Source organism: Coturnix japonica, chromosome Z (genome assembly GCF_054131305.1).
Source record: "Coturnix japonica strain WE chromosome Z, WE-NBRP24, whole genome shotgun sequence".
Lineage (NCBI taxonomy): Eukaryota > Metazoa > Chordata > Aves > Galliformes > Phasianidae > Coturnix > Coturnix japonica.
In genome coordinates this window covers 4,277,781-4,296,123 of record NC_140702.1, presented here as the reverse complement: position 1 = coordinate 4,296,123, position 18,343 = coordinate 4,277,781, and the positions used below count along the sequence as shown (strand labels likewise).

Genomic DNA, 18,343 nt, shown 5'->3' with positions numbered 1-18,343 from the left:
TGAAGATCCTCCAAGCACGTGCAATGAGGAAGTGCCAGCAGTGTTCACATCCTACTTAGGACATATTCTTAGAGGCAGAAGGGACACTCGTGGCAGATCCAGCAATGCTCATCTTCTCACCAACGTGCATCCCCCTCTCACCCAGCAACAACAAAACACAGTGCATGAAGCTGGCTTCACTTAGGTTAACAATATGGAACATCCCTCAGGGCTTTGTGCCACAGAGCAGTAGCAGGGCTGGACTACAGCTTTAGGAAGCAGTGGAATCCTTTCCCTGTATGGTTACAGTGTCCCTGCACGCACCCCACAGCCAGAGCGTTGCAAGCTGAGCTGCCTTGATGTTTCTTGCATTCATCCCAATCTCTGCGAATGAAGACTCATAATTCAATCAAGGCGTTGATTGAGCACAATCGTGCCTTTATTCAATAGGAGAAAGGAGGGGGCGTGAGGTCTAAAGGAAAGATGGGACTCATCCTCTCTTGTCTCATGAGAGTGGCTCAGAGACCGTGCTGTTGCCTGGAGCCTGGGACTGGTGGTTTGATTCTATGCCCCCCTCCGAGATGCTCGGCTTCTCCTCTATGTCTCTGACCTGAGCCTGCATGGAGGTGTTGCTTTCTGGGCGCTCGGGCACTGCTTGGGCTGGGCTGTCCTCAAAAGGCTCTGGGTCACAGTCCCGGCTGGTGCCTGTGGTGTCTGGCAGGCTCAGGCCAGCAGCTTCAGGAGGGATGGGGTGAATGAGAGCTTGCACGATGATGATGTTCTTCTCTCCGTCACTGCTGTCATATTGAAGGCTGTCATTTGAACTGAAGCATCCTGTGCTTCCCATGAGCTCTCCATTGAGGGAAGCACAGGATGCGGCATCATCAAATGCCCTGTGTCCTCGGGTTACAGAAGGGCTGGAGTCACCTAGGAAGGAGTAGATGCACAGTGGTTAGTGTCGAACATTCGCAAGTTGAATCATGAAGCTGTGTTGCTGACAAGCAGTGTTTTGAAAGCTGGATTTGCACCCTTACCTTCCAGGACAAAGACTTCAACTTCGGAGGGCTCCCTGGCGCTGCTCTGCAGTTGGTGTTCGGCCACAGGGGATGGTGTGCCCAGGCAGAAACAGGAACACCAACTGCCAGCTGGTGACTCTGCCCTCTTACTGGGAGAACTTGGTCTGCAGAGAGAAAACAGAGCATGCTGTCAGTCGTGGTGCAGGGTGAGGGAAGAGCTGCAACGAGCCCTTGCCAACAGTTCCCTATTCCTGGCACTGCCTGCTTTCTTCTGAAACACAGCTTAGAAACGCGCTCTGTTTCGAACAGCAGAGGATGCTTCCATTCCTACAGCTCAGCCCTCAAGTACTGTTGGCTAAATTCCTCCCAACCATGTCAATCAAGATGCAGAGCATGTGAGCAAAGGCTCCACAGCCGGACAGGACAGGAGCTGGCAGGCTCATATATATATAACAAGCAAAAATTAAACCAATAAAACCCACCAAACCAATGATGATAGGGGCTGGAAAAAGAATTCCTCTTTACCTTTCAGATAGAAAATCAATGATGGTATGGAATCTGCCCAGTACAGCTGCGGGGCCTTCCTCAACCACGATGTCGCTGCTCCGTGTCGCGGTGGGAGAGCTGCTCTGGCCGCTTCTCTGGGCCTGTGCCTCCTGCACGGTGAGCAGCTTTGTGGCAGGAGGCACCCACACAGACTTCGGCCCGGCCAGAGAACAGTGCCCTGCAAGGGAAAACCACAGGTAAGACGGAGGATCAGAAAGCAGCAGCACTGCCATCACAGTTCTGCATTTCTCTCAGACTTGCTTATCCGAGACACTGGAAGAAGAGGATGTCAAAATAACCATGTGCTCAGGGGTATGCTCATGGCAAATGACAGCCATAATTAAGAGCAGCTCTTGGTATCAAAACAGGCAAACAAAAACCCTATAAAAACTAGGGGACAGGGTTCTCAGAAAGCTTTGCTGCCACATTTCAATTAAGCTTCACCTGCTTGCAAAACATCTTAACGGCAGTGACGGTTTTCTCAATGTAAGGTTTGGGATTGGACACTTTGAGGATCCAGCAACGGGGCACCATATTCTAATCTAAGCCCAGAAGCCTGTTGTCTCCTCAACAGTTAGAGCATTTTCAAAGGTCTTCGAGAAGACCTGGATTGGATGAAGGTGTCAGATCAACATCAAGGTAATGGAGGAAGGCGCTCACCCTCTCCCACGGCTGGTGTGGACTTGGAGCAGAAGATGACATCTGCGTGGGTGATGAGGAATTCCACCACAGCTGACTGGGTCTGCAGCTCCATGCAGGCAGCTTCTCCACTTGTGCAAGCAGATGGGCTCTGCTGGGATCTGAAGAAAAGGCAGATCTTACAAGTCATTTCCCAAAGTCTGAAATTCTGTAGCCAAAAACTGTCAAATTGGGCTCTAAAGGCTTCCACAGTGGGCAAACAGCGATGCCACTGACAAAATTCTCCTGGATGATCAGGGACACAGCAGTCCCAGTTAAACAAGTGAGTACAAACTGTCATCTAGAAATTGTGCCCCTGGGGCTGGGGGAGAGTAGAAGTAAGCAGCATGTTGAAATGGAAAAAGAAGTTTACCTTAAGAGGTTTGGAGCCCACACTATCGCTAAGTTCTTAGCGTCCATGTTGGTGACGGAGCAGTTCGCAGCCAGAGATGTCAGATGTCTCATCAGGTATTCCAGCGTCCTGGAAAACAAGAGAGGCAGATGTTCAGCATCAGAAAGCAAGCCGTGCTGCAGTGCACTTCAGAATAGCATCATCGCCCTCTGAAAGGCAGCAGGGCTGAGCTCAGCAGACCGAGTGCAGCACTGACCTGTAGTGAGGAGCGGGCAGCTGCTGGATGGCGTCCTGCATTCTCAGCACCCGCTCCTCCTCTGTGGCAGCGCAAACAGCGTCCTGGAAAAAGGCAGGAAGGGATTCAGACACCAGTCAGGCTGGAGAGCTGCCACAGGTTTGGGAACCATGGGGACAGCGCGCTGATGGTCAGCACCGAGGCAGACTCGATGCCTTCCAAGAGGCATCAGGGGAACACAGCAGCACGCAGCCTGTGCCACCAAGGCCAAGCAGTGCAAGCTATGGGGGGCTTTACTGCCTGATTGTGCAGTGCAGCTCCTTGCAGCAGGCATTCATCTCCAAGTCCACTTTGCTATTAACCCCATTCTACCAATAGTTGGGGAACATGCCTCATGGGGCTAACAGAAAGAAGACCTCAGAGCTGGGGCACTGCTGCAACCACTAGCCAGGATGCCCAGGGAACAGGTACGTGTCATTTCCAAGACATTGCCCTGAGCTTACCGAGAACTTGTCATACAGCTGGTTGGTCAGGAGAGGGTTTGGGAGCTCCCTGAAGTACAACTTGCACAGGGAGCTCACGCTGTGAAGTTCTCGGACGCTGAGCTCGGGAACCTGCTCCGTATCGAATTCATGGCTGCAGAGAAGGACACAGAATTGGGCAGAGGGCTTTGAGAAAACAAGTCCAAAGCCACACAGAATACAGCTAAGAAAAGAAATGGGTTCCTCTGAACACCCTCAGCATGACATGTGCCCCTACTGACAGCTGTGTCAGTCACAGCACTCTTACCGTAGTCGCTGGATCCTCGACGCCACGCCGGACAGGCGGTATATCCCCTGGACTACGCCATGCTGCTCAATGAATTCTGAGCAGCTCTGGAGGACCTGGGGGACTACAGAACAAGAGCCAGCGGTTAGCTCAGCTTCTTACTCAAGTCCTGGTTCAGGCCGTGACCTTCGCATATCCCATCCACTAAGCCCCGCTGAGCTAACGCTTGCTTCCTCCTTAGAGGTGAAAGCTGGCAGAGACAGCTGTGAGGAAACTGCACAGAGACGTGTTCTTGGCTTTCCAGAAATGCTACGACCTATCAACAGCCTGGAGAAAGTAATTCTGGCAAAGCCACAGACACTGCAAGTTCCATCACAGCTCCCTCAAGAATTGAGGAACCCAATCTCACGACCAGAAGAGCTAGGAAAAGGATGCAGGATGCTCTCTTTGGCCAGAAGGCTTCCTACGTTTTCAGGCTGAAAAAATTGCTGGTTATGATCTCCCTTTCATCTTTAGATGCCCAGTGGAGGAAGATCTCAGGACTGTTCCTTACCATCACGCCCAGAGCGCAGAAGGTGCTCCCCCAGGTCACACCCAAACACCCCTTCCTTCGTTGGCTCTGGCTCCGTCGCTCTCCTGGGGCGGGCCTTCACCAAGGAACGAAGGAAGGTACTGAGCTTGCCCCGTTTCTTCGGCACTGTGCAACAAAACAAAGAAACCAGTTCATTTCAGGCTTGGATCGGTTGGACGAGGCCTAGCATAATGCATTCGACCGAGTACGTAACAACGGGAAGAACATTAACAACAAGGACACGCAAGAATTGTTTTCCCCATCCCTGCAACTGCCCAAGGCCAGGTCAGAAGGGGCCCCGGACAGCCTGCTCTCATCTCCAGCTAAATGCACAGGCTGGCGATCCAGACTGAGGCACGGGACTTGGAGCCTGAGGATCCTTTAGACCCCTTCCAATCCCAAGCCATTCAAGGAGGATTCTGCGACTTCCCCATGCCCAAGAATAAACACAGTGGGATTGGGCCAGATCTCTGCGAGTTCCGATGGAGCTTAATGCAGTCCTCTTGCTAAGCTTGCTCAACTCAGGTATTAACAAAACCCCTGAAAGCCACGTTCTAACCCCATTTTATTAATCCGCATTGTCAAATATAAAATACGTACCAGACTTTGGCAAGGAATTGACGAGGGACTCAGGAATTTTTCCGCTGATGAGTTCCACGCACTCACCAGGGAAAAACCCAACCTGTAAAAAGAACAAAAAGACAGATGGGCATTAGCCCGAGCCCAGAGCCAAAGGGAAGGTCCTCTGACACAGACACAGGGCAACCGTTTGCATCCAGAAGCCATCCTGTGCAGGCAGAGCAGCTCCAACCTGAGATTCTTGACTCTACTCAAGTTGAGCTCTCTAGTCGGAAACATGTGCCTACCTCAAAGCCACGCTTGCCTCTCCACCAGGGGCTCAGCTCCTTTGGTGGCATTGCAATAATGCTCACCATGTCTCCAACCTGCAAGAGATTGAAACATCAATCCCAGCTTCAGCACAGCTGGCAGGAAAGCACATCTCAAATAACTGCCTGATTCTGTGCTGCAGAATATCCTCAAGCTTGACAGCAAGGGAGACATCCTGAAGGAGTCTGAGAGTATTCCTGAGGCGTTCACACCCTACACTACTCTCCCATGCATGACAACAAGGAACTCCTGGAACTGCTTACCTCCAGGGAGAGCTCATCCAGCCCCTGGGCAACGTGGCTCTTGATAACATGGGCTGCCGCAATCGCTGGAACATTAAGAGATGACACCACATGCTCCAGCTGCGGCTTCCGCATGTTATCAGCCTGCAAAACAAAGCACAGGCCGTGGTCAGGAGCTGAGGACAAACCAGGAGGATTTCAAGGTGAGGAGCACATCTGCAGAGAAAGCTGCAGCAAATGCGCTCCGTCCTTATCAGGAGCCCTTCAGAAGGAGCTGCATGTCTCATCACAGTTATTTCCCATCCTGGCGTGCATTGCCAGGCCATGCAAAGATGCATCTCTCTCAACCCAGACTAATCAGCAATGGCACTGGCGCAGACAGCTGGCCAGGCCCTTTTTGGCCCATTCTTTCCTGCAGGAGAGTACATCTGCAGCTCCTTCTAATGGCTCAACACAGGGAACAAAGACTGGCCAGAGCTTCATACTGTACCTCCGTCGCCGCCACCTCAGGCTCACGGCTGATCTCACTGCATGCAGCACCCATCACAGAAAGTGTGAACAGCTGGAACAGAGCAGAAACACACTTCTGTTTTCTCTATTCACACAGCACAGTATGGACAGAATTCTTCAGAGCTACCCGCGCATACCCTGCGGCAAAACCATGCGGGGGGACAAAACATGGCACGTACCTGGCAGTGAGATCACCTCAAGCTATCTGCAGCAGTTCCTTGTCGCTTTGCTCTGATGGAATGAGAGCTAAAGCTGCACCGAGGCAGTGGGCGGAGGGCAAGGAGAGGAGAGAGAAAAAGAGCAGGTCAGTGAGCAGGGCTAAGACAGTCATGGAATAAAGCACACAGCACAACCGTCCCATCCACTTGCTGCAAGACATGCTGAGTCTCAGGCTACGTGATGCCTGTCCACCCAGCAACTTTACAATGCTTCCACTACTGAGCAAAGACAATTTAAGAAGCACGGGACAGGTGCCAACTTTACTGATACCCCCTTTGGAACGAGTGTACCAGGGGAAAATTACATCTGATGGTCAAGAGTAAGCAATACGGTACTGTGAGCTCAAACAGCCAGCAGTTCTCAACACCTCACTGCCCACCCATCCATCCCACACCAGCTCAGCTTACCTACAAGCTGCTGCACACGATGGTGTGAAGAAAAAAACACTAAAGGAACTAACTAACGGCACTAACTAACTAAATGCACTAACTAACTAACGGCACTAACTAAAAAACAGAACTAACTAACAAACAGAACTAACTAACAACACTAACTAACTAACGGCACTAAAGGCACACGAACAACAAGACAACCAACCACTCCGACCACTAGCTCACCCACAAAGGAACACAGAACGCACCGCTCCTCCCCTCATTCCAGACGCTTATGACATCACCAACGGCCAACAGCCTGGTCCACCATGACCCCCCACAAGGCGGGGAGCCAAGACCACGTGGTCACATCTGATTCCAACACGGCACCACAACATTCCAGGACTCAGTGTGGGCTTGGAATTCTATCCTGGTGTGGCAGCGCAATGGGAGGTGTTAGGGCACAGCTGAAGAGCTGACAGACAACGGACGTTTCCAAAGGAGGGTGCCAGATTAACTCTCAGCATTCTCTTGTGGGGCTCTTAGGAATGCTTCAAACCCATTTTCACTGCCTAGCTCATTTCTAGAAAGTCCAGTTGAGAAATGCTCACTTTGTCTGGGGAACGCCTCTATGCATCATGAATTAAAAATAAAATAAAATGGGCACGCGACCCTATGAAACTTACCTCTCTGCTCTTGCTGTCAGCCAGACACCTCAGATGAGCATGACGTGTCCCTGCTCCTGAATGAAGATCCACCCAAGTCTGTGTTCCTCTCTGCTCCATCTCTGGGTCTAAAAGAAACACAGACAGAGATGATTACAAGATCCTTTGTGCAGACAAAAGACAAGGGTGCACACGAATTCTGTTTAGCAAGAAATACTACAGTCCCAATGGACTGCGGTGGTAGTACTTGAATCCTCATTTGGGGCTGGAGCTCAACAGGTCAACACATCAGAAATAACACAAAGTGCATCTGGAAGACGTGTCTCAAAGCCCAGAAAATCCAACACGGGAGGGGTCTGGACAGTGGACCACAAGTGTCCATTTCCATTGCAGCTCCCTGTAGAGAACAGCACCAATCAGCAGGCGTGAATCAATTCATTCACAAGCTGCACAATGACTCTGTTCTTTACATGATAAAGAAACACACAGAGATTCCTGACCAAAAAGTTGGGAGTTAATAACGACCAAAGAGGTTCCTGTTCCTACGCCTCATCCTCTCACCCCAACTCCTGGGTGATGCCCACAGGCTTCAAGTCAGCTCTCAAATCCATTGAACTCCAGTCACAGAACTCCATCAAAAAGGATGTCACACGTGTGACACTTACATACATTTTGCATCAGAAACAGTGATGCCAGCAGGAGCAGAGAGGTGACTGTCCCCCTGTACTCAGCACTGGTGAGGCCACAACTCGAATTCTGTGTCCAGTTTGTGGCCCCTCACTGCAAAAAAGACACTGAGGCTTTGGAACGTGTTCAAAGAATAGCAACAAAGCTGGTGAGGGGTCTGGAGCACAATGGGGCCATATGAGGAGAGGCTGCAGGAGATGGGAATGTCCAGCCTGGAGAAGAGGTGGCTCAGGGGAGACCTCATTGCTCTCTATAACTTCCTGAAGGGAGGTTGCAGTGAGCTGGGGGTCGGCCTCTTCTCTCATGTCATTACTGATAGAACTAGAGGGAATGGTTTCAAGCTGTGGCAGGGGAGGTTCAGGCTGGACATTAGGAAATATTACTTCTCAGAAAGGGTGGCCAGGCACTGGAATGGACTGCCCAGGGAGGTGGTGGAGTCACCCACCCTGGGGGTGTTCAAGGAACGTCTGCAGAAATCCCTGCTGAAATCCTGACCTCTGCCACAGGTGGCTGAGTGACACAAAAGCTGTGTCCTTGGTTCCCGGCCTTACCTTCCCATGCCGTTCATCTTGCTCTGCAGCTCCTGCTCTGAATAGTCTTCTTATATTCCCATGTGATGTACCCTGAAATACATCATTTAGTGAGTCTGAACAAAACATAAGACATTAATTGGAACTGTGAAGAAATGTTTTTTGCACTTTACTTGGAGAATGTTCCATGCTATACCTTCTTTTCTCAATTGTAACACATGATTTTTTATAAAAATAAACATAGCAAGTCAGCTTTTCAGTGTGCACATTGATGAAACTTGGTGAAATACAACTTCAGAAAAAGGTAATTTGAAAATTTAAATATTCTTATCAGAATCTCTGCTATTAGTTACCGTTCCCATGTTCTGATTTGATGATGATTCTCTCAGAGCTGTTTTGTCACTCCCCACCTCAAATGCACTTCAAGTGCTTTAGGAGCATCACTGGAATTTTGAATAAACTCGATATATTTTAGCAAAGCTGCTACAGATGCATGACTGAAGTACTTTGGAAAAATTTAATCTTGATTGAACGCTGAACAGTGTTATTTAATTATAATCCAGGTAATTAAATTAATTAAACCAAGGGAATCACCTCCCAGTCAGTCAGCTCCCACCAGGGAAATCGCTTCCCTGCCAAGCAGATGCAACCAACACAAGCTGCTACATCACTCTAGGGCCCCACTGAATCTTCCCAAGGGGTCTCCAAAGGCTTCCCTGCTGACTTCTGGGAACCTGGGAACACTCACATGAAAGCCAGTGCCCCCTAATGTGCCCCAGAGGTGACTCAGGGCCCCGCAATTAGCTCTACAGACATCCAGACATGCCCCAGAGCAAGTATGTGTGCTGTAGGGAGCCCAAGAGACATTCCAGAGCAACATAGTACTCCTCAGTGTGCTCAAGGGTTCTTCACCTGTCTCTAAATATGCCCTACTGGACTTCGTTTTCTCTTCTGGAGCCTTCCTTAGTTCTCAGCTTTGCTTTCTCATGCCATTTATCATTCAGTTTAGAGATTATTTTAACTAAAATATTTTAATCCACCATATTTTCTGAAAACTAAGAATTGATCCCGCTCAAGGAAACAGAAGAGAAAAACATCACCCACAGGCTGCAGATATTTACCTCGACTTCTCTACATGCCATCCCCAGTGTGCTTTTCAACTCACCTTGCACAGTGACCCTGGCTTTTGTTTTAGAGTCCTCTGTCTCACAGGTGTACTCCCCGCTGGCCTTGGCAGTAGAGTCATGGATGATCAGAATGGCCCTCGTTCCCTCCTGCTGCAAGTCGTACTTCTGGCTTTTTCTGATTGCTTTGCCATCCTTGTACCACCTGATGTTCACATCTGGTTTCGACAGCTCACGGCTCAGGCTGATGTCCTGCCCTGCTGCTGCTGTCTTATCCTCCAGCTGTTTTGTTACCTCAGTAGGTTTTTCTGAAAGAAAACATGCTTTTTGAGTAACATACACTTAGGGTAGGATGCCTCTCTCAAAATACACGCATCTACATGCTGGAGATAAGTTAGAGAGGCACTTGCAGCAGAGGCCATCCTACAGCCAGCAGTAATCTGCAAAGTACAGACAATAGAATTCCAGGCACCATTTATTCTCTCTTAAATCTACCCCATTGAGTATGATGAACCATGACTGAAAACTGCCTCTTCCTTCTCTCCACTGATCACACTGGGAGCCTTGGATGATGCTCTCAGATGCACATGTTATTGATAGGAATTTGTTGTACAGCTAGATGATGTGAAGGCCATCCCTTCAGCTTATACTTAGATGATATTTGCCCCCACAGTTCCCTCAACAGATCATTCCTGATTTACTGGTAACGGAACAAGGTGTAGTGAGATGCCCATTTCCAACACTACCCCAGTGCTTTGGGTATTTCTCACATTTGTGTAAAATGGTTCCTCCTTTTACTTATTTTTAAGAGAAATTCTCAGTGCTTCAAGGTTCAAGTAGAAGGTTGCTATTCACTTTAACCATATTATGAGTTAGCTCTCATGACAATCTTATCAGAAGACAGCTGAAGGAATCAGACCCCAGAATCTCTCCCATCTCATTACCTTTCACAGACAGAGAGGCTCTGGAGGTAAGACCATGGGCAGTAAAAATGACTTCCCCAGCGTCAGTAGGAGTCACACTTTTGATAAGGAGAGTATATTTCCAACCCACGTTAGAAGCTTTAAATCGCCCACCACTTTTCACTCTGCTTCCATACAGTGTCGACTTGAACTCATCAATGCTTTCATGGGACAGAATGCATTCAAAAGTACAGTCTTCTCCCTCCTGGATTTCAGTGCTTTACAGCTGTTTGGTAATGCCAATATTCAGCTCTGGAAGATAAGAGAGAGGTTAGTATGAGGTTTATATGTAGAAAAGGCATTTGTGACTGACGTGAGTAGCAGTACTGGTAACTCAGGATTTGCAGAACATGGCTGCGTTCCTTACTGATGTATTCTCTAAGACATTCTCCACTCAGAATTACCAGAAAGCTATAAAAAAAAAGAGACATGAATCTCTTGGTTTGCTCTGGAAGAACTACAATTAGAGCAGCTCAGTCCATGGAGCAGAATGAAGATTCGATGAGGTACAGAGGGAAAAACCTAACAGAGAGGACAACTCTAGGATGCTGCGTGAGAAAAAGGGTTTTGCCTATGACAGGAAATTAAATGTTTCTATTAGCTAATTTGTTACCACCCTACCCCTACTGGTGTTCAAACCATTTCTCCATTTTAGGGATGTTCAGAAAGGAAACATTTCCAGGACATTCTTGATGTGTTTGGTGATTTTCATGGCAAAATGAGATACATTTACATCAAAAGCAATGGGAATTTTCCAGACATCACTGCCCTAAATTGCAGTAATACAGTATCCTTAGAATTGGAAGAGACCCTTAAAGGCCATCTAGCCCAGCTCCCCTGCAATAAACAGGGACATTCACAGCTAGATCGGGTTGCTCACAGCCTGATCATTAGTCATTCCAGAGGCAAAACACACATTGAATGATCTCTCCCTGCAGTCATAAATCCTTGGAGACAACAGCATTGACAATGCATGTTACTGAAGCAGTAAAAGAAATTGCTCTTGTAACTCTCCTTGTGTTAAGTAAAATGATGATAATAAGCAATGGAATGCTTTGGCAGGACACCAAAACCATCCTCCTTCGTTGATATCTGCTGCATTGGAACCTTCCACTGGAAGAAAGCCCCTGATGACTTGTCACCCCAGAGAGGTGAGCTTTAGAAGCAGGATTGCTGCACAATAGAATGAACTGGAGCTCCTTAGCATCTCTTACATCCAGGAGGGCTGTGATCAGACCCACCTATCACCTTCAGGCACGCGCTTTCTGACACCTTGTCTGACTTCACTGTCACTGTGCCAGCATCCTCAGCCTTAACCTGCTTCATTGTCAGTGTGCAGCAGTTGCCAACGTTCTTGATGTCATTGTAATTGTTGGTGTAAAGGAGGTTGCCATTCAGGAACCATTCCACGTTTTTGTCATCATGGGACAGCTCGCAGGAGAAGACAGCAGAGCTCTCTTCTTCAATTTCCACATCCTGCACATGCTTCGTCACTTCTACATTGCGGGCTGTGGGGAAACAAGGTGAACTGTTACCACTGTTACTATAAATCATGCTGGGAAGCAGTTGAGTGGTTGGACTAGATGATCTCTGTGTAATCTTCTCAGTGAAGATTATACATTTATAAAGTTAGCAGGAGAGAATGTCAGAAATCAACCTCAAGAAGAGAAATCTGAGGTGAAATAGGACATGGAAGAGGCCACCCTCCCTGCTCATACCTTCAGCTGTCAGCGTGGCCTCAGTTTCTGCAATTCCTGCCTTGCACTTGTACACACCAGCATCATCGGGCTTCAGCTTCAGAATCTGGAGCTCTGCTGAATGCTTATCCCTCTTGATCCTGTACTTCTCAGAGGGTTTGATGGGCGTGTGGCCCTTGAACTGATTCACAACCTTTGGAGAAGGCCTGAAGTCACAGGACAGGATGACAGAATGACGTTCCAAAGCTGTCTTGTCCTCCAACTTCCTGGTGATTTGTATATGGTAATCTGCAAAGCAGGGGTGGAAGAGAAGAAAGGATGAGGACAATTGGAAGAAGAGGAAAGTCTCTTGCGTCTATTCCATTCCATTTCATTTCATGTTCACAATGGTTCTGTGAACCACTCCAAAGATAAAACAAACGACTGCCTATAGGGAATGCCATTGACTACATTTCTATAAAGTAATACTGTATATTATCTACCAAATGCAAGGTCTAGCTCTTGTTCTGTGCTTATTAAATTGAGGCTTTTATTCAAATAAGAGTGAGTTGAAAATATAACAAGTACTTTAGGATGCTAACGGAGACTCTTACGCTGGGGACAACAGCAGATAAAAAGCCTGGAAGTTTCTTTCAGATGAAATCAATGACAAACTGCATCAAATTTACGTGCTACCAAACTTCTACTTGTCTAGTTCAGAAATACAATTAATTCCACCTGATTTGACTTCTTTGCTATAGCCAAGGACAAAACCTCAGCTCTGTAGATCTGAATACTAAGCACATCACAACTATTCAAACACATCTTTTACTGAGAGACAGCTGTCTCATTTAGTGTCCAACGACTTTTAATTGGAAATGGAGCAGACCCTCCAGACACACACACAATATTTCCAAGTCCCCAAAGAAGGAAGACTGTACGTTAGTTAATTCTTCATCTTCATGATGCAAACCAAGCCAGGATATGTTACCTGTGACGAGCAGATTGGCTGTGGATTTGGATTTGCCAATTGAGAACTGAATGGTGCCTGTCATATCAGTGGTGGTTTTCGATATATTCATGCGGTGGATGGTGCCTTCATGCTGCAGAATCAAGTTTCTGCCAGCCTGTAAGACTTCCCCACGTAGATACCACTTGGGAGGTTTCACAGAAGGAATGGATATCTTTTCCTTACACATATTTGCACAGAAAATAAGTAGGATTATGTTTTATTCTAAACCATTATCCATTTCTGAGTCATTTCTCACTTCAACACAGTCAATGCTTTATTGCCCTTGAACTTAAAGATAGACTTACTAGCTACAATGGAGCTCCCTGCAAACAGTTTTCATGGAAACCAGAATCTCATTAATTCTAAAACCTTTTAAGCAAAATTAAGGGTAGAAAAACAATAGAACTCAATGAATCTTTAAGGTCATTTAGTTCCAATCCCACTGCTATAGGCAGGGAAACCTCCCTCCAGACCAACTCTTCTCCTCAGGGTCAAGGCTACTCTCAAATCATTCTCCTCTAAGCCTGTGCCTGTGCTTGGGATTGCCCTGACCCAGGTGCAGGGCCTTGTAATTGGCCAAACTGAAGTTCATGAGGCTGCCAAGGGCCCACATCTCCAGCCTGTCCAGGTCCCTCTGGGTAGCATCCCTTCCCTCTAGCACATCAACAGCACCGCTCAGCTTGGTGTCATCTGCAAACTTGCTGAGGCTGCATTTGATTCCACTGTCCATGTTGCCTACAAAAATGTTAAAGAACACTGGTCCCAACACCACCCTCCACCTGGACACTGAGCTATTGACTGCAACTCTCTGAGTGTGACCATCCAGACAGTTCCCTATCCTGCAACTGGTCCATCCATCAAAACCATTTTTCTCCACTTTGGTGACCAGGATGTCATGCAGGATGGGATCAAATGCTCTGCACAAGTCCAAGTAGATGATGTCAGTTGCTCTCCCATTATCCACTGATGCTGTTACTCCATCATGAAAGGCCACCCAGTTTGACAGGCATGGCTTGACCTTGATGAAGCCATATTGGTTACCACCAATCACCTCATCTTTATTTTCCAAACTATGCCAAGGAGAACTAGGCAGAACTCTACAATGTCGTGTCACTACAAACCTGTCTGAACCATTGGCTTCTCTGCATGCTCATCACTAGTCTCTCCTTAGCTTGTGTGCCCACAATGTATGGGGAATGTCAGCCACAAATCTTACCTAGGGGACATCTTTGCTTCAAAATCCCTTGAACATCACACAATCCCTTTTAACTCTCCAGGTCTGCATTTATTTATGTCAGAATCAGACCATATTTCTGTGCTGCTATTTCCCTTTCCTTCTGAAGGGCCTGGATACAACTTGGATTAACCTCAGGAGCAGAGTTCCTGCATAAAACAGCCAGTACTGAAACAGCAACCCAACCTGGTTGCAGACTGAGAGAGAAAATGAGAGTTCACCACTTGTGAATAATGAGACTTCTCTTATTTCCCTGGGAAGTAATGCCCACTTTTTTACTTTGACGGAGCTCCTTCCCATCCTAGAAGGGAAAATGTCAAGTCCGATCTCCATTAGTCCTTCCATCTCTGCACTGAGCAAAGGGAGCCTTCAGATCTATGCTTAATTCACCCACTCCCCTAGAATTAATGGAACTGTGCTTACTGGAACATATGCTGAAGCTTAAGCACAGTGCAGTGTTTTCAACATGTAGGAACAGCTATAGAACATGCATAAATTCTGGCTGACCTATGACAGCTTAAAGCACTGCGGAGGACTGTTAACAAGCTCGTTTGGACATCACCTTGAATAAATGACGTTATCCCCAAGTAAGGGAAGGAACAGCTGAGCACCGGGGAGGTACACAAAGTGCCAGAGCAAATTCTCACACTGTCAGGTGCAAAGAAAACTGAGATTTCACCCTAAAACCCAGTTCACAACAAGGCTACAAAATCCTGGCTGAGAATTTCTCTGTTAGAGTTGAAGCTCAAGACTCTACACCAACCAACAATATTTTGTGCAGCAAGACCTCAGGAGTTCACAAGAAACCCAAAACAAACTTCCATTTCAACTTGATAAATGAACTCAGGACATAATAACAAAGAGTGCTGATCTGGGCAAGTAAAAGAGCATAAAGAAAAGAGAGCAGTGCAAAAGCTCAGACTCGCATCCCTTGGAAGTGAAATTAAAGGCTCTCATTCATTTCCAGAGAAGTCAGAAAGGAAAATACCATTACATGCCATACCTTGAACCACTTGACGTCCACGTTGAGCTTGGACAGCTGAGACTCAATTCTTTCAGCACCTGCTCCTGGTTTATAAACACAGGTTTTGGCTCTGAGGGAAGAAAAGAGAAAGTATTGACTGAGGGACTGAAATGAGACCATCTTGCAGGTTTGTATCTACAGGTTCGAACAGGTTTAGGTTACCACTTGTGCCCAAACCAATAGCCTTCACTAGAGAATATCAGCTCTTCTGTTGAAACAAAGTGTCAAATCTAGGCAAGAAAGAACCGAGGAACTGAAGGAACCAAGAGGGTCCTTGAACACCAGTCCCATCGTTGCAAGTCACTATGCAAACATATTTAACGCAAAAGAACATCTGTCCTGCAGTCAACCAAAACCTGAGTTCCTTTTACTTAAGACCCACTGTGAAACATCAAAACACATAAACATGTGATATTTACCCCTGGGTAGCCTGTGCCAGTTAATTCTGGGGGCAGACCTGCCAGTATGAAATATTATGCTAACATGACAAAGAGAGAGAAGAAAAGCAAAATTAAGACTAGCTGACAAGTCTTGGCAGGAAGTTCTGCTCTCCATCAATTTAGTCCCATTATTCAATTCTCTTTGGAGCTGTCTCCATGCCTCTCTGGAGTTTGTTCTTTGAGAAGAAGCAATTAAGTAAGCTCTCCAGAGTCAAACATACACTGCTCAAGGGCTTTGTTGTTTCTCCATGGACCAACAAGTGTGACAAGCCAGCAGAATATGATGAAGAGCCTCATGCATACTCAATGTAAAAAAAAAAAAAAGGCAATTGTTGCTGGGAAGAAGGTGCATTTGCATTTGTGTCATCTGCAGAGGGTACTGCAGAAATGGAAAGTCTTCCACTGGAGCAAACTAAGGGCTCTCATTTATTGCAATCAAGGCCCAGCGTGTGGATCTCAGAGATCGGACCTACACCCTGCAGCAAAACAGAGACCTGCGTGGGAAAGTTCAGTTTCTCTCTACATCTGTGTCAGAAAAAGCCCACCATGGAATGACAGCTAAGGAAACATCCCTGTGACTCTTCACAGGTCTCTTCTACATTTGGGATCACTGCTACAAAAAGAGCTGTTGACATCATCTCTCGTGGCCACCCTGAGAGAAGAGCAGGAAGGCTGGGATGCTCTTTTTCCTATCTTTCCCTTGACTTCCTCTATATCTTAGGGACGAATCACAGGACAGAACACAGAAATCAAATGGCTCTACAAAGCAGATTGGCCAGTTCAAGTCAAAACAGCCACTGAAAACACCCCAGATGCTGTCTGACAACAGCTGGACTGTCCGGGAGTCAGGTGAATGCAGTCTGCTGGCCCTGGGCAGGAAGAGGACAGCCCAGACTGTCACATACCTTTCACTGAAAGCTGATAGAGCATTTTATCCCCCTCACAGATGCACTGACAACTTCCAGCATCATCCATTGAGACGCTGTGAATTTTCAGGGTGTGTCTCTTCCCCACAATGTGCAGTTCATATTTTTCACTGGCCTTGAGCTCCTTCCCATCCTTCATCCACTCCACAGTAGCGCCTGTGTCTGAAAGCTCAGCCTGCAGTTTGGCTTCCTCACGCAGCCGAGCGGAGATCTTTTCTACATCTTTGCTCTTATTGGTAAATCTCACTGCAGCACCTGTCAGGAGCAAAGGCCTCGTTATTTCAATTGATATCAGGCTAACGTGGTCAATGTTTGCTGCAACATCTCTGAAAAAGTATCACCTTCTGTTCCTGCACTCATCATTGTGTCAGTGCTGAGCAATTCAAGATATTTCATTTGGTCTTCTTGCAGGATTTACTAAGTAAAACTCAACCAAACATCTCCTGCTACTGATTAAGAATGCTCTAAACATGCTTCTGCAGAGGTTTCCACCCAGTGACAAACAGTTCCTCCCATCATGAATGTTTATTTGTTCTATTTGGTCATGCAAAGCTGATTCATAGAGATATTATTGGAATGATTGCTCCCCTACTTCTAAACTATTCCAGTGCAATCAGAAAGGCTGTCTGAACCTGGAGCTGAAAGTACTGCTCTATGGTGATGCAGTGGTAAACCAGCTGACTGAATGCACTGGCCAATAGCTGTGAACTGCAGACATACATCAGCTGGCATGAAGCAATCTGGTTCAGATACCAAGCAGCTGGGTAGATTGGCTTACCCTACACTCAGTGCTATCATGTTTAGGTCATTACCAGGACTCACGTCAGTCCATGGGATGCAATTTCAGGTATTTGGTACAGTCAGTGAATGCCTGCAGCCCCAGTTCTAATCATCAGATCACAGCAACTATGCCTTGACTGTAAGAGAAAAGGAGAAGGATCAAAGCAAATATCTCTCACTCTCATCTTGGTGATGACACCAACATTTTTGGCAACAAATTTCACTTCTGCTCCACCATCATTCTTGGTGATGTTCTTTATGATTAGGCTGTGAGTAGTTTGGGTTCTCTTGATGATGCAGGTCTCGCTTTCCTGTAAGACTTTACCACTGAGGTACCAAGTGCCACAACATTTTGTAAGGTCAATAGTAAACATGGCATCCCCTCCAGGTACAGCTTCACCAGTTGTTAGGGGGGATTTCACAGCCAGGACTGGTTCTGAGGAAGAACAACATGGATGTCTTAATGCTCTTTAGATGCAAGTCTGGTATCTCATTTAGAGTTGGAAGATTAAATCATTTTTAAAAGGTACATTTCTACTTCTCCCTTTGCATGAGTGCTGGAAGAAGCACTTCTATGCTTAAGATCTATTACAGAAAGTTCTGCCTCTTGCACATGTGAGATATCAAAAGATAAGGATATTCATGTCTCTGTCACAGAAACATAACTTGTATCACTTTAGTGGTAGCTGGAGGTTGATAGGAGATAGGAGAACTAGGAATAAAGGAAAGCCTTTGGTGTGTTAATGCTCTACTATCTTTACAGTCAAAGGAAACATCTTAAGGGAACCAACACAGCTGCTCAGCTCACACTGACCCATTTCCATTGGGGTTTTTGTGCTTACCAAGGTGCACGCTCCCTGGGAATTCCAGAGACGGGCTCTGTCCATGCACATTGACTGCAGACACTC

The 18,343-nt window shown here is 46.9% G+C and overlaps 1 protein-coding gene across 2 annotated transcripts; it reads right to left on the bottom strand.

Annotated features, from left to right (window-relative positions):
• Positions 1–380: 380 nt before the first annotated feature.
• LOC146753604 (rho GTPase-activating protein 32-like) lies at positions 381–16,909 on the bottom strand. 2 transcript variants are annotated; one of them, XM_085530663.1, is made up of 17 exons: positions 16,635–16,909; positions 15,269–15,359; positions 12,062–12,328; positions 11,585–11,851; positions 10,326–10,595; positions 9,423–9,689; positions 7,062–8,350; positions 5,965–6,037; positions 5,766–5,837; positions 5,297–5,419; positions 5,012–5,089; positions 4,746–4,827; positions 4,128–4,271; positions 3,596–3,698; positions 3,310–3,442; positions 2,593–2,910; positions 2,231–2,341 (listed from the first exon to the last, which is right to left on the bottom strand). In XM_085530663.1, the coding sequence occupies exons 9-16, from the start codon at positions 5,817–5,819 to the stop codon at positions 2,803–2,805; spliced, it is 825 nt and encodes a 274-aa protein (XP_085386789.1). In that variant the 5' UTR covers positions 5,820–5,837; positions 5,965–6,037; positions 7,062–8,350; positions 9,423–9,689; positions 10,326–10,595; positions 11,585–11,851; positions 12,062–12,328; positions 15,269–15,359; positions 16,635–16,909; the 3' UTR covers positions 2,231–2,341; positions 2,593–2,802. The 2 variants fall into 2 exon arrangements, with proteins under 2 accessions (XP_085386788.1, XP_085386789.1); XM_085530662.1 differs by lacking the exons at positions 3,310–3,442; positions 3,596–3,698; positions 4,128–4,271; ... (10 more) ...; positions 15,269–15,359; positions 16,635–16,909 and adding exons at positions 381–906; positions 1,014–1,159; positions 1,521–1,719 and having other exon boundaries at positions 2,202–2,341; positions 2,593–2,790.
• Positions 16,910–18,343: the final 1,434 nt, after the last annotated feature.

Bases quoted from the DNA above. Each gene is read 5' to 3' on its own strand.
- LOC146753604 (XM_085530662.1), bottom strand. From the start codon at position 2,684: ATGAGACATCTGACATCTCTGGCTGCGAACTGCTCCGTCACCAACATG. The intron at 2,342-2,592 runs GTAAACTTCTTT...CCTTTTCTTCAG, and splicing joins TGGGCTCCAAACCTCTTAAG to ATCCCAGCAGAGCCCATCTG. The intron at 1,160-1,520 runs GTAAAGAGGAAT...TTCTCTCTGCAG, and splicing joins ATTGATTTTCTATCTGAAAG to ACCAAGTTCTCCCAGTAAGA.